The 12,030-nt window shown below is 52.0% G+C and overlaps 4 protein-coding genes and 1 non-coding gene across 5 annotated transcripts; 2 read left to right on the top strand and 3 right to left on the bottom strand.

Moving 5' to 3' along the window:
• The first annotated feature begins 1,550 nt into the window (after positions 1 to 1,550).
• On the top strand, positions 1,551 to 1,973 carry BJY04DRAFT_173341 (uncharacterized protein). The gene has a single exon (XM_073709275.1). The coding sequence runs from the start codon at positions 1,683 to 1,685 to the stop codon at positions 1,893 to 1,895; it is 213 nt and encodes a 70-aa protein (XP_073564696.1). The 5' UTR covers positions 1,551 to 1,682; the 3' UTR covers positions 1,896 to 1,973.
• Positions 1,974 to 2,387: 414 nt separating this feature from the next.
• Positions 2,388 to 6,934, top strand: BJY04DRAFT_224575 (uncharacterized protein; the record flags this gene model as incomplete). Its single annotated transcript, XM_073718009.1, has 4 exons — positions 2,388 to 2,645; positions 2,690 to 5,089; positions 5,152 to 5,391; positions 5,441 to 6,934. 4 exons carry the CDS (start codon positions 2,388 to 2,390, stop codon positions 6,932 to 6,934), a joined length of 4,392 nt encoding a protein of 1,463 aa, XP_073564695.1.
• Positions 6,935 to 6,960: 26 nt separating this feature from the next.
• Positions 6,961 to 7,060, bottom strand: BJY04DRAFT_t152. The gene has a single exon. It is a non-coding gene; the product is annotated as a tRNA-Phe (tRNA).
• Positions 7,061 to 8,221: 1,161 nt separating this feature from the next.
• On the bottom strand, positions 8,222 to 9,552 carry BJY04DRAFT_202970 (uncharacterized protein). Its single transcript, XM_073713290.1, has 2 exons — positions 9,264 to 9,552; positions 8,222 to 9,207 (listed from the first exon to the last, which is right to left on the bottom strand). Exons 1-2 carry the CDS (start codon positions 9,474 to 9,476, stop codon positions 8,632 to 8,634), a joined length of 789 nt encoding a protein of 262 aa, XP_073564694.1. The 5' UTR covers positions 9,477 to 9,552; the 3' UTR covers positions 8,222 to 8,631.
• A 431-nt stretch (positions 9,553 to 9,983) lies between these two features.
• On the bottom strand, positions 9,984 to 11,884 carry BJY04DRAFT_173018 (uncharacterized protein). Its single transcript, XM_073709273.1, has 2 exons — positions 11,028 to 11,884; positions 9,984 to 10,948 (listed from the first exon to the last, which is right to left on the bottom strand). The coding sequence occupies exons 1-2, from the start codon at positions 11,684 to 11,686 to the stop codon at positions 10,492 to 10,494; spliced, it is 1,116 nt and encodes a 371-aa protein (XP_073564693.1). The 5' UTR covers positions 11,687 to 11,884; the 3' UTR covers positions 9,984 to 10,491.
• Positions 11,885 to 12,030: the final 146 nt, after the last annotated feature.

Genomic DNA, 12,030 nt, shown 5'->3' with positions numbered 1-12,030 from the left:
CTCGATCTCAGGCCTTATTCCTCTCCCACATCTATCTCCTGAATATCATATTCTTCATGCCGATCTTCAGGGTTGGTGGCCTAGCCTGTCTTGTTCTTCCCCTAAATTCCATACAGACACCTATAGTCTTCCTTATCTTCGCTCTTTCTGAATAATTATTTCTTAAAAGCCATGCTATGACCCTGTATGTCTGCACGAGCGCTTCGCATCAAACTCACCACAGGGATCTGCGGCTACACAATACTGCTTTATGACGCTAGACTACAACAGCGACACCTCACAACTCCTGTTGACAACGTCTCTATCACATGCCAGCAGCTCGCCTTTGCGAAAGAGCAGATCCCAACCAGCACAACCCTTCCTTCAGAGGACCTGATGTATATACGAACTCCATAGGATTACTTCGTTTCTCTCCTCGGCACCCTCTCGTACGCCTTTTGGGTCCCGGGGGAGGCTATAGACCTCTTCCTGAGACCCTTTTTACAGACTATCTCTTCAAACTACATGTCTGACTATCAGCATACCAGCCAGTAATTCCCGCTGCGCAAGACGCGGGGCCGATAAGATGGTGGCATTCTGGCGGCCGACTGCGGCCTCGGGAAGACTGTTCCTGCTGTTCTACGACAAACTCTCTGCCAACTCGCCCTTGTTCTGCGATGTGCTTGTATGCATACGCGCACCTTTGTGAGATGGCAACCATTGTTGAGGTCATGCAGTACAGGGGGCCAAGGTGAGTATCCCGTGTGGAGCGTCAAGAGACGAAGACCTACCAACCTTGATTGTCGTGCCATCAACTGTGATATACGATTGGCTGGTGGAAATCAACTATCGATTCGGAGACGTCTTGAACTACTGATTGTTGCATTGCTCTGTTAAACACCAAACCACGTTCCCATCGAAGAATTGCACTGTCGACGTTGAGCAGCTCCGTTCGTTTTGAGATGGTCCCTGACCACCAAAGCCCCCAGACGATGCAGACAGTCGTCCTGGTCACTTGCGCGGCGTGGGTGTCTCATTTGTCTCCATCTCCGGCGGTATGAGCTTGGAATAATCTTTCGTGACCCGCACCACTGCTGCAGTGTGTAGTGCACTCGGGTTGAACTTGCAGGGTGCCTGTTATATGGCGGTTATCATGGAGGGAGCCCCGAACTATAACACGCTCTGACAGGCAGCAACAAGCATCTGTACCTCATCGAGTGGGAACCGAATCCCGAGTTGGAAGCTATGGCGGAGCCTCATCATGCGGCACCAGTGCACATCCGATCTGGAAGGCAGGTTTGGCCGGGTGGTCTTCGACGAGTGCCACAAGGCCAGGAATATCTTGTCGACTTAGCATGCGTCCGTGCGTCTGAAGCAGATGCTTCCGTGAAATTATTTGAACCCATCTTCATTATCGCCATCAACCTTCATGGGTGGTGATAGTGCTGTGCAATCAAGCCGGAATCTTTAGCCCATTACGGATAACAACGACATTGAGGTTCCTTGGGTTGCGGACTTGTTCTGCAACGTGAAGGGCTCGTGGGAGCTTGCCTGCCGTCCCGTCTACAGCAACGCCGACAATCAGGGTTCGCAAGAACACCCTGGCGAGAACATTACGGCTGTGCCCGGTTTCTTAAACTACGGACCTCTCCGGGCTTTTGAATCCGCCTACGTTCTCTCTCACGACTGTTCGCCAATATTTAATGCTTGTTTCCGGTCTGGTATGGCGATCGTTGGAGCTTCGAGAACCTGGCTGGTTCAGCCCATGCTGTGCTTACGTACTTCTAGCTCCTGGAGGGGTATGGTGTAGTATCTCTGCAATATTGCAAGATTTTGGACTGTGCCGTCATGATCAAATACTGGATCATCTGGCGAGAGGTTCCAGGGCTTCGAGAATTTCTAGGCCTCTCATGTGATCTATAAACTCCATTCAGGCCTCGCGTACTAAGCGTGGATTTATCATATAGATCTCCCGAGACTAAAAGTACATACTGAGCATATCTGGTTCGTCGCATACTTACAGCGTATAGCTCTATAATACATATACTAGTGCGTTTCGTGCACTACAATGCTCTCGGCTGTTGGAGTACCGGAGAAAACGTGCTCTGGGGTCAAGAACATTAGAAAAGTATTGTCTACTTAGGCTTGGTAACGTTCCTTTGGGCGCTCCATCTATTGTGGATGAGCGTCGTCCCAGGGTATGAGGGATGGCTAAGTCAATCCATCGTTTCCTTGGCCTGCATAAGTTCCAGCTCAGCCTGCCTTGAGGCTGAGAGCGGGGTCGCTAGTCTGAAATCACCGAGCCAAAACTTCTTCTTTCACCAGCTGAGAGGGGTAATTAATGACAGCAACGCACTGTGGGTTAGTGGTGACGAGCGGTCAGAAAGCGTATTACTCCAGCCAACAAAATGACTGGGGAATCTCAGGGCGCCGCGCCCCAGTCCGTCAAAGAGATTTGGGACAATGCTATTGTGCGGTTTCAGGAGCGCACAGGGGAGAAGCTCGATGGCGTGCAGAAGAGCGTTGAAGATCTGCAGAAGGCCCTTGACGCACATTGTGCTGCGCAGCAAGATGCCGAGGGTGTCTCCAAGGCGAAGGCGACCGGGCTCAGGATATTGCACTGCATCCAACTCCTAGGTGGAGTTGCCAGTCAGGCTGCAGCAGTGGTATGACTTCCTCATATGTCGAAGCATTATCTGACATGGAGCAGGTTTTCAGCCCGGCGGGGCTTTGTTTCAATGCGCTTTCCTTTCTCCTGGATATTCCAGCCAAAGTACACGAGTTCCATGGCGAGGTCAATGCTGTCTTTGACGAGGTTGGGCCGGCACTTGCCCAGTTTCGCATCTACCAGCGAATGGATGGGAACACGCGAGTGGATGAGGCGCTACGGACATCCATACATCAAGTGATGACAAGCTTTGTTGACGTATGCGCAAGCTGTATCAACATTCACCATGCTGGCCGATGGAAGTCTTTCAAGCGCAGCGCTAAAAGGATCCTTCTTGACGACAAGTCTGTCGCCGAAGAGCTAGATAGGTTCAAGAAATTGACTCAGGACCAACTCAACATCCAGGCGACCTTGACCCTAGAGGTGGCACTAGAGACCAATCAGTACGTTGGCTTGATCAGGAGCACCGCGATAGAAATCGACGAAACTACCAAGGTGATCAAGACCGAAGTGTTTGGATTAGCTGAAGGGGAGCGCAAGCGGACTCTGGAAGACCTGCGAAAGGAGACGTTGAGCGCGGTTAGGAGCAGGATTGGCCAGAAGCCCGATCAGCTTGCAAACATGATTGATGCGCGAAACAGGATGTGGGAGACTTCAATCAAGGGCAGCGGCAAATGGCTCCACGGGCTTGATGCGTACCAGAAATGGATCGATAAAGACGACGAGGATGTTCCCCTGTTGATACTGAGTGGAGAGGCCGGGACGGGAAAGTCGTATCTGATCTCTTTCATTGCGCAAGATATCAAGTCTGAGAACTCAGGGGCTAAGGCTGAGCGCAGTCTGATCGGCTACTACTCTTTTTCGATGACGGGGAAGGGTGACAGTGACAGGCAGCGACCGGAGACGGCGATCAAGTCAATCTGCGCGCAACTAGCAGAGCAGAGCCATGTCTATGCCAAACACGTGGCGATTGTATGTGGGGAGAGTGGTAAAGACGAGAAGTACTTTAGGGACGCTTCTTGTCGAGAGTTGTGGCAGACTCTAGGAATTGCAGCTCCGGCCAAGAATACCACCCACTTCATCCTGTTGGACTCGGTCAGTGTGCTCAAGGAAGCAGAGCTCGAACGGTTGGTCGAGGCCATTGAAGGAGGATGGAGCAATCGAGTACGCGTCCTCCTCGGCGTGGAGCCTTCTACCCTTCGCGTAGGCAGGTTCGGCTCAGTGACCCAGGAATGCATCAACGTCACAAGCCACAATAATGCCGACATTGAGAGATTCATCGAGGATGAGCTGGAGAAGGCCGAAGTGTTCCAGGGAAGCGATGAGGATTCGCGGCGACGCAGAAAGATGGTTCAAGAGCGACTAACCAAGAGATCCAACAATTGCTTCTCGACAGTCCAGCAGGACCTGCGCAAGATTAACGACATCATCGCCACAGGCGGGACAGAGGACGAACTCAACCAGGTGCTTCGGGAGTCCAGCCTGAATCCAAAGGATCTGGCACGATCTGATATCGAGATCCTGGAGGCCACCCTCAAGCCCCGGGAGATTGAAGAGGTTGCCGAACTCTTGACCTGGGTGGTTGCTGCCGCGGAACCATTGAGTCTGGATCAATTGGCAGCTGCCTTATATCTTCGCTTCAATACCGTTTCTCTCCAGCCATTGAAACAGAAAGTCTTGGGCAAGTATGCGAAACTGTTCGAGCTGCCATATGGGGGCAGCTACTTGGCCCTTAGAGAACATGTCTGGGATTCTGTCATTGCCCACCGCGACCGACCCCGGGAGTCTGATGATGACCCCAAGATTGATGTCACCATCAGCATTACAAACGGGGATGTCAAGGCCGTCCAACGCTTCTTCTGGGACTTGAATCATCATTCCTTCCTTGACGGGTTCGCCTTCAGGCAGGGTTCAGGGCTTACTACCACCGGCACCAGAAGGATCCAGGTCTACAACGTCGATGCTCACTTTGAGATTGTCAAACGAGCGTTTGATTTCTTCCAGAGGCCTTCCATTGATGAGAGAGGTAGACCACTGGGAGGCTATTTGATGGGTCTCCTCCCTTTCCACTTGAAGGTCCTGTACGAGGCCACCGGCCTAGACGAGCTCCCTTTGACCGACAAACAGTACATTGCGTCAAATATATATGACATGTTCAACGAAGAAGACTGGATCGAACGCCATTGGGACTTTCGCTATATGACCGAGTGGTACAGGCAACAAGATGATATGGAGACCTTCTGGAGGTGGTTGGAGGACCCCAAAGCCATCGCGAAGCTAGGAGCACGGGACAGAAGATGGTTGGCAGAAATGAAAGAGGACAAACACCGTAATCGCAGACTACTTACACCTCTTATGACAGTCGTTTGTCGACACTGGCTGACAGAACCTTATTGGCAACCCAGGTGGGCTTACCGTTGGCTCGAGGGCTTCCTCACACTTGTACGTCTTAATCCCTACAGATCATCCCGCAGACGTACTAATCTGCTTTACCGCTGGAACAGGGGGCAGACTCAAAGGCCGAGGAGTTGGAAAACAATGACAGGAGTCGGAGAGTTGACGGCGACGATGAAGATGTCTTTATATACCTCTCTGACTCCACCGTTGACAGGGTCATCAAAGCCGAGCGGTGGGCCACACGAGCCTTGAACGCCGGCCAGAAGGATCACACCTGGTTCAGTCGGTTAGGCGATACGTACGCAGATATTCATGAGTCACAGGCAGCCGTGCAACAGTACCAACAAGTATGACTCTCCATCTTCCTGCAAATACACCCGCCTGACGCATGCATAGACTGTCAAAATCCTCGAAGCACAAGATCCTATAGACAAGGCCGGTTTACAAGGCGTTTACCACGCTCTTGGCCGGGCCTGTCCTGACCCCGATGCCGCGCTCGAATACTTTAAGAAATCTTATGAAATGGATCCATCGAATGTGGGCGTGATCTACACCGTTGTTTCGCGGGCGAATTGCAGCATAGAGGACGCCAGAGCTATTCTCAAAAGCACCATGACTCTACATGGTACTGATGCAAAGCTGTTGATTTCAGTGTTGGAACTGGCTGTTGGGTCTGCACATGCGGGCGCCCTATTGGCGCTGTATAAGGCCCTGGCGTCGCTATTCTCGCTATCTCCGGAGTACTGGACTGTGCTAAAGGATGGTCTAGAAACTGCAATTCAGAATGCTCGAGCAGGTAATTTTGCCGAGGATCTGGCGAACACGCTCTTCCTGTTGGGTACTGCCCTTAACCATTTTCAGAATGGGGCTCATGATGCTATGAATCAAGCCAAACAGCTATGGCAGGAGTCCGTTGCAGTAATTCGTCAAATAAATGTCCACAAATATTGGCCTGTGCTTGACTTTACCGAAGAGCAGGCTCTGCACTTTCTTGCCTCGTTTTACCTCGAGAAATCTATCTCCATGGACCCAGCTGAACGAGAAGACATTGCGAGAGAATTGCAAGAGATCTACGAGTCTCCCGCGGCACTTTCGTCCATGCGCCACCTGTTGGCCTCCTTCTACACCTTGAACCAGCAGCAGGATAAAGCACGAGACCTTTTTCGCGATAGGATCATCAGCACATTCCATATCCTCTGCGACGATGACATGAGCAACGACTCGTTCGGTTTCTCCACGCTACATGAAATCCTCAACCACACTGGGGACTACGACAATGCAAAACGAGCGGCTTTCCTGACTCCAGAGTGGAGATTCGACAATGAGATACTCCATGCACTTCTCGCGGAAGACGAGCCTTCCTTGGCCAAAGCCACCGAACAGCTGGCCGAGTTTTGCGGCAGGGAGTACTTCCGAACTGCGCATAACATCAAAAAGGACGATTTCTCAAAGGTCATAACCGAGCTCGAGGGACTCACTACAGCTGCTGAACCTGGCAGCAGCGACGCGGTCGGCTACACTAGGGCCTACGATATCCTCAAGTGGTACCGAGCGTTTGTCGAGGACGCTTTTACCTGTGATAGTTGCCTCCGGACCTGGAACTACGAGACGGGTCTACATGTCTGCAAGTATTGCTACAACACATACTTGTGCGACGCGTGCTTGGACACACTACGATCAGAGGGAACATGCAGCGTCCTTGTTTGCAGCAAGAACCATGGATGGTGGGATATGGAGCCTTGGACGATAGACAGCTATGTGCGTGCGTGGAAGAGGTTGGTTCCGGTGAGTGTTGAGGATGGCAGTGAGGTGTTGATCAGCGTGTCCCAGTGGCTAGGGGATCTGTGTGAGGACTGGGGGCTGTCGAGACTGGATTTCAGTTTTGAGTAAATAGAAAGAAAAAAAAAAAATTAGAATGGGGCGAGCCGGGATTGAACCGGCGACCTTGCGATGAACATCAAAGAATGACTAAAGTAAGCTTCAGTCGCACGCTACTCCCAACTGAGCTATCACCCCTTGAGATGTTATTTGCTACTGTATTTTACATCTATATCTAAAGCTTTAACCTGCCGGGGATTTTCCGACCATGAGGCTGCCACGAAGGGCCTTCGATGCTGCGCCCCGCCCGTCAATTCTCCCTCTCGCCGAAAAAAATTATAATAATAGGCTGTTGGATTCAAGTGCATCGATGAGGCCAGAGGCACAGCTAGTTTCAACTCCGACTCAAGGAGTCAGAGTAAGAGTAAGATTGAGGTGTCCAGCTGGGGCCGCAAAGTGGATATCGCGCCTGAATTGACTCAACCTGAGCCTGTAGGAGATTTCATTTTGTTATGCCCTGCTCCGTGAAGGACCCAGAAGTTCGGTGAACTCTCTACTATTTTGGAGTGGAGGTTGCCGTGAAAGGATCAGCTCGGAGAAGGTTCGGGTTTCGGCGTTTAGTGTTGTCGTTAGGCACGCTGTACTCTGTACGGACGATCAACTTCCCAGGTATCTACCTCAGGTACTCGTTTAGCATTACTGTTTTCGTTTCAGTAGCAGCTGGTACGGTAGTCTTTGACGTTAACCTTGACATCTTTGTGCTTTATGTCTTTCATCCTTACGAAATGCTCACCAAATCCTGATTACCAGGATATATATATTAACCACTCTATCACCGCCAACTCCAAGTTAGCCTCCTGCAGGCTGCACCAAGTTATCAGCAAATCCCAACGCTCCCGCATTAGCATAAGCCTATATTATACCACTGTAGCGAATAGCCTATAGCCTCGCCCCAGAGTCATCCCCTGCACATGGCCCGGATAGCCCCCGGGAACCGTTTTCCTGTCTCGAAAGTACCGCGCTAGCGTTGTTCGATGGACATTCTAGACCGGAGTTTGCTATATTAATAGTGGTACTCTGCTATAGCGTGTCCTTGGCGTTTGCGGAACCGCACGAGTCAGCGAGTTCCTGATTTGGGGATTCTTACGAGAGATGTTTGATCCTTGTTTCGCGTGAGACACGGATTACTGGGAGCTGAGGGAGGGGCTGAGAGTACGCACCGAGGGGTGAGAGAGGGGCATAATCAGTATTATGGATAGTTATTTGTGGTAGTGCTGTTTGTTGGATATTCGCCATGTGAGAGGTTTTCAGCCTCAGCACTTCGGTGGTTCAATTTTAAGAGCCTTATCGGAAAGTTGATGAAAATGATGATAGTAGTATCAATTGAATCTGAACCAATAGTAGAGATCTCTAACCGCAGTGATTAAAACCAAACCAGACCAGACCAGGCCAGGCCAACTTTTCCGGGTATCCCAAGCCGTTCCCCATGCACCCTGTGAGAAACATAAAGAACGCCGTATAGCAAGAGTGTCTACCGTCAGTCTATCCATCGATCTTCGTGAGAAAGAGCAGGAAGAGAAACAGTAGGAGATAGTAGTGTACAGAAAGAGAAAGCATGCCCATTGGACATGGCAATCGGAAAGATCAAGAAGAGTGTAACCCGGAGCAAGTCAGTCAGCCAGTCAGTCCAGCTGAAAACAGTAGAATCCCAAACACAAACACAAATACCAACACCAATACCTCGAAATGATGGAGAAAATTAAGATATCTCAGCAATACCGCCTCCCCCGCTCCAACCCCACAATCTCCTTCCTCAACCGCTCATTCACCTCCTGCAGCTCCTGCATGTACGCAATCGCATTGCTCAATATCTCCGACTTCTTGAGACTTGCGCTCGAGCTTCCCTTTCCTGCTGTGCTCGCGGCACTCGTATTGCTTTTTGAGACTCCATGTGGCTTCACGGCCATCGCTTTCTCAAGCGCCACGAACTTGGCGTTCATGTTTGTGCGGTACCGCTTCTCGATGATGTTGTGGGCGGCGCGCTTGGCGGCGTTGCGGCCGCGGTTTGAGTCGTCGGCGGTTGAGTTGCGTTTGCGGGAGTTTGTGGGAGCGGGCTGTTGCGGGGCGAGATCGGGGGAGGAGGAGTAGCGGGGCGCTGTTGAAGTTGTTGAAGTGGTGGATTGTTTGCGCTTTGTGGAGGCGTTGTCGATGAGTTGGGGTTGGGGTTGGAGTTGCAGCTGGGAGGGCTGTGCTGAGAGGGCGATTGGGGAGGGGAGGTCGAGGGATGTGGATGGGGGTGTTGAGGACATGAAGTTTGTTGGGGAGAAGGATTCGTCGCTTTCGTCCTGTGGTTTTGTTAGTATTGGACTGTCTGAATAGTGATGGACTGGTGGAGACATACTGAAGAAAGAGAGTCGTCGTGAGAGACGGTAAAGCCGTTGATGTCAGACGGGGGCGCGAAGAAATCGGCAGGGAGATCCTTCGGATCCCAGAGCATGTCGTTGGGGATATCCATGGGGAAGGACTCGGGCATCATGGTGTTGAGGGAGAAGAGGTCGATGGCGCTGTCGTAGGACCAATTGGCCGACAGGGGATCAGGAGACATATATGCCATGTGTACTAGGCTTCAAGAGACTAGACTAGTGTGGTGTGTTTGTTTGTTTGGTTGATCGATCGATGGTGATAGTATGAGTGGCAAGAGAGGAACCACGGAAGGCCTACGGGGCAGCCATTTATATACCAACTTTAAAGATGTAATGTGTACCGAAGCGAACACCCGAAGCACATAAGGACAGGAACGGACAGCTCATCCGGATCGCACGCAAAAATCAATACTCCAGATGACAATCGCTGCACGGTGACTTGCTCGGTGGAGGGCAGCCGAAGTCACCCCAGCCCGGATGCTGGTCTTCCAGATGGGCTCAACGGGCGAGTCGGCCGGGTCCGAAACTAGCAAGCTGCTGTTGGTCAGTTTGGGACAGAAATTGTTTGGCTAGCAGGACCAGGGGCGAAGGGGATAGGGAAAAATAGGATTGACAGGTGGAGCGACGGGAGAGATCGCTGGATCCTCGATTGGTGCCACTGCTGCGTAACTAGCTTAACGTCTCCGGCCGTATCTCGGAGCCGACTCTGTCTTCTACTGTAAGTCACTGTAGGGCTAGGTACGTACTTCCTGCAGCGGATGTGATTTTACCCTCACTCAGCCTGACCTCAGTCTGACCTCAGGCTGCTGCCCTTGTTACACTTGATATCCAAGTTATTCGTTCATACCGCCGAAGACTGACGCCGTGGGAACTTACGGAATCCTTACTCTGTCGCCCGAGACAGACTCAATCTAAAGCCTCATTCTTTCAGCAACGTGCAGACGGAGACCGCCGCCTTGATTGTCGCGATATCGTGGGCTGACCTGGATGTCCTTTCTCCGCGTCACCTCATCTGGTCACCTGCCAGGATTTCGCTTGTTTCTGTAACTTTTCTGACGAGTAGCTGTCTCTAGTTTAGTAACCGGCACTCACGTGGGTCTTGGACCCTGATATCCGGGTATAATCATATCCGCTGTTCTTTTGCATGCATCCATGATGCTATTCTGTACAGTCCCTGCCAAGACCACCACCGTTCGCTCTCTACCATCAATAAGAATCATATCCCACAATAAACCTCGTCCCCGAATGCTCCGTAACAGTATACCACTCCTTCCGCACCTCATTATAACTCAGATCCTCATTCCCAGGCGGAAACCACCCAGCACTACTCTTCGCCGCACTCCCAGGCGTCCAACTAAACATATCACCCCCCTTACTCGCCCCGTTACTGCGCGACACAACAATCTTGCCGTTCCTCGAGAACCCGCCTTGCGCGCGCAGGAAATTGCTGCAATACGCCTCGGTCGCAGTGACCACGCCGTCGCCATTCACATCTAACCGACCGCTCGACGTGTTGAGCGGGTACTTGACAAATCGGATATCGGCGTCGCTGTCATCAGTTTGATACTCGCCGACCATCAGCGTAGGCGGGGAGTCCGTGCGGTCAAGCGAGATCCAGCTATGCCGGAACTTAGAGCCGTCGGTGGAGCTGAAGCGGTAGTAGCTGGTTCTGTCAGAATCTATCAACCCCAAGAGGCCCGTGTCCGGGTGTAGATATAGATGGAAGAGAGAGAAAAACATACTGGATCTGCGGCAGCACAAACCGATACCCCTCCGCCGAATACCCGCCCTCGGGATCCCCCCCAAGCCCCTCTTTCACATCCACCTCCCAGATCTTCCCCATATCAAAGACCCGGATCCCCACGGACGTGTCGACAACATACAACAACCCCCCGAACCACACAATCCCGCCCGCATGGACATCCACAGACCCAAAACTCTCCCCGTCCGGTCTTACCAGGTAAACATGGCGATACTTGTTGGCTTCGCGATCAACAAAGCTGACTCGAACATTACTATCGTCGTCCTGATGCCAGCTGACAATCCACAGCTCGCGCTCTTCCCATTTCCCGGACGCCGAGGCGTCCGCGGAGCTGGTTATCCCTTGTGGGATCCATTTGGTGGTGCTTGCGTCGCCGGCGTTGAAGGATAGGGAGATGATCGGGTTACCGTTGCCGATAGAGGGCTTTTTGGATATCATGGCGCGGTTTGACGAGTCGAGGACATCGGAGACGGAGACATTTTTCCCGGCTGCGATGAAGTGCTCGGAGAGGGCTGCGAGGGCGCGCGAGTCGGCGGAGATGGTCAGTTTGTAGACGGAGGGGTCTGTGGCGCCGTTGCTGGTGCAGGTCTTGGCGGCCAGGGCGAGGGGGAGGGCGACTAGGAGAGGGAGAAGCTTCATGATGAAGAGGGTAAGTGGTCACGCGAGCCCTGCTGGAGCTCGTTGGTGGTTTGGTTGCATGAGAGCATGGAATGAAGGGCGGCTTTATACATCGGCATCGACAGGAGTCGCATATTGCATCCGTTCTTGGATGATCTGGTAGGTGGTTTGGATACGAAGATCAACGGTTCTACAGCTTGCTGATCGGCTCTGGGACCAATGTTGTTTGTTGCTAACTCGTGTTCCTGGGATAATGGGGTCGGTTCGTATACAAGGTTCGCGATCGTCGTTGGAGGTGACTTCGCTTAGCTATATATAGTGGGAGTATGCATTGGGTCGCGTATTGCGTTGGATCGAATGGACGC

Source organism: Aspergillus karnatakaensis, assembly GCF_047715665.1.
Source record: "Aspergillus karnatakaensis strain CBS 102800 unplaced genomic scaffold BJY04scaffold_94, whole genome shotgun sequence".
NCBI lineage: Eukaryota > Fungi > Ascomycota > Eurotiomycetes > Eurotiales > Aspergillaceae > Aspergillus > Aspergillus karnatakaensis.
The sequence above is the reverse complement of the archived record's forward strand: the minus strand, read 5'-3'. Positions and strand labels throughout refer to the sequence as shown.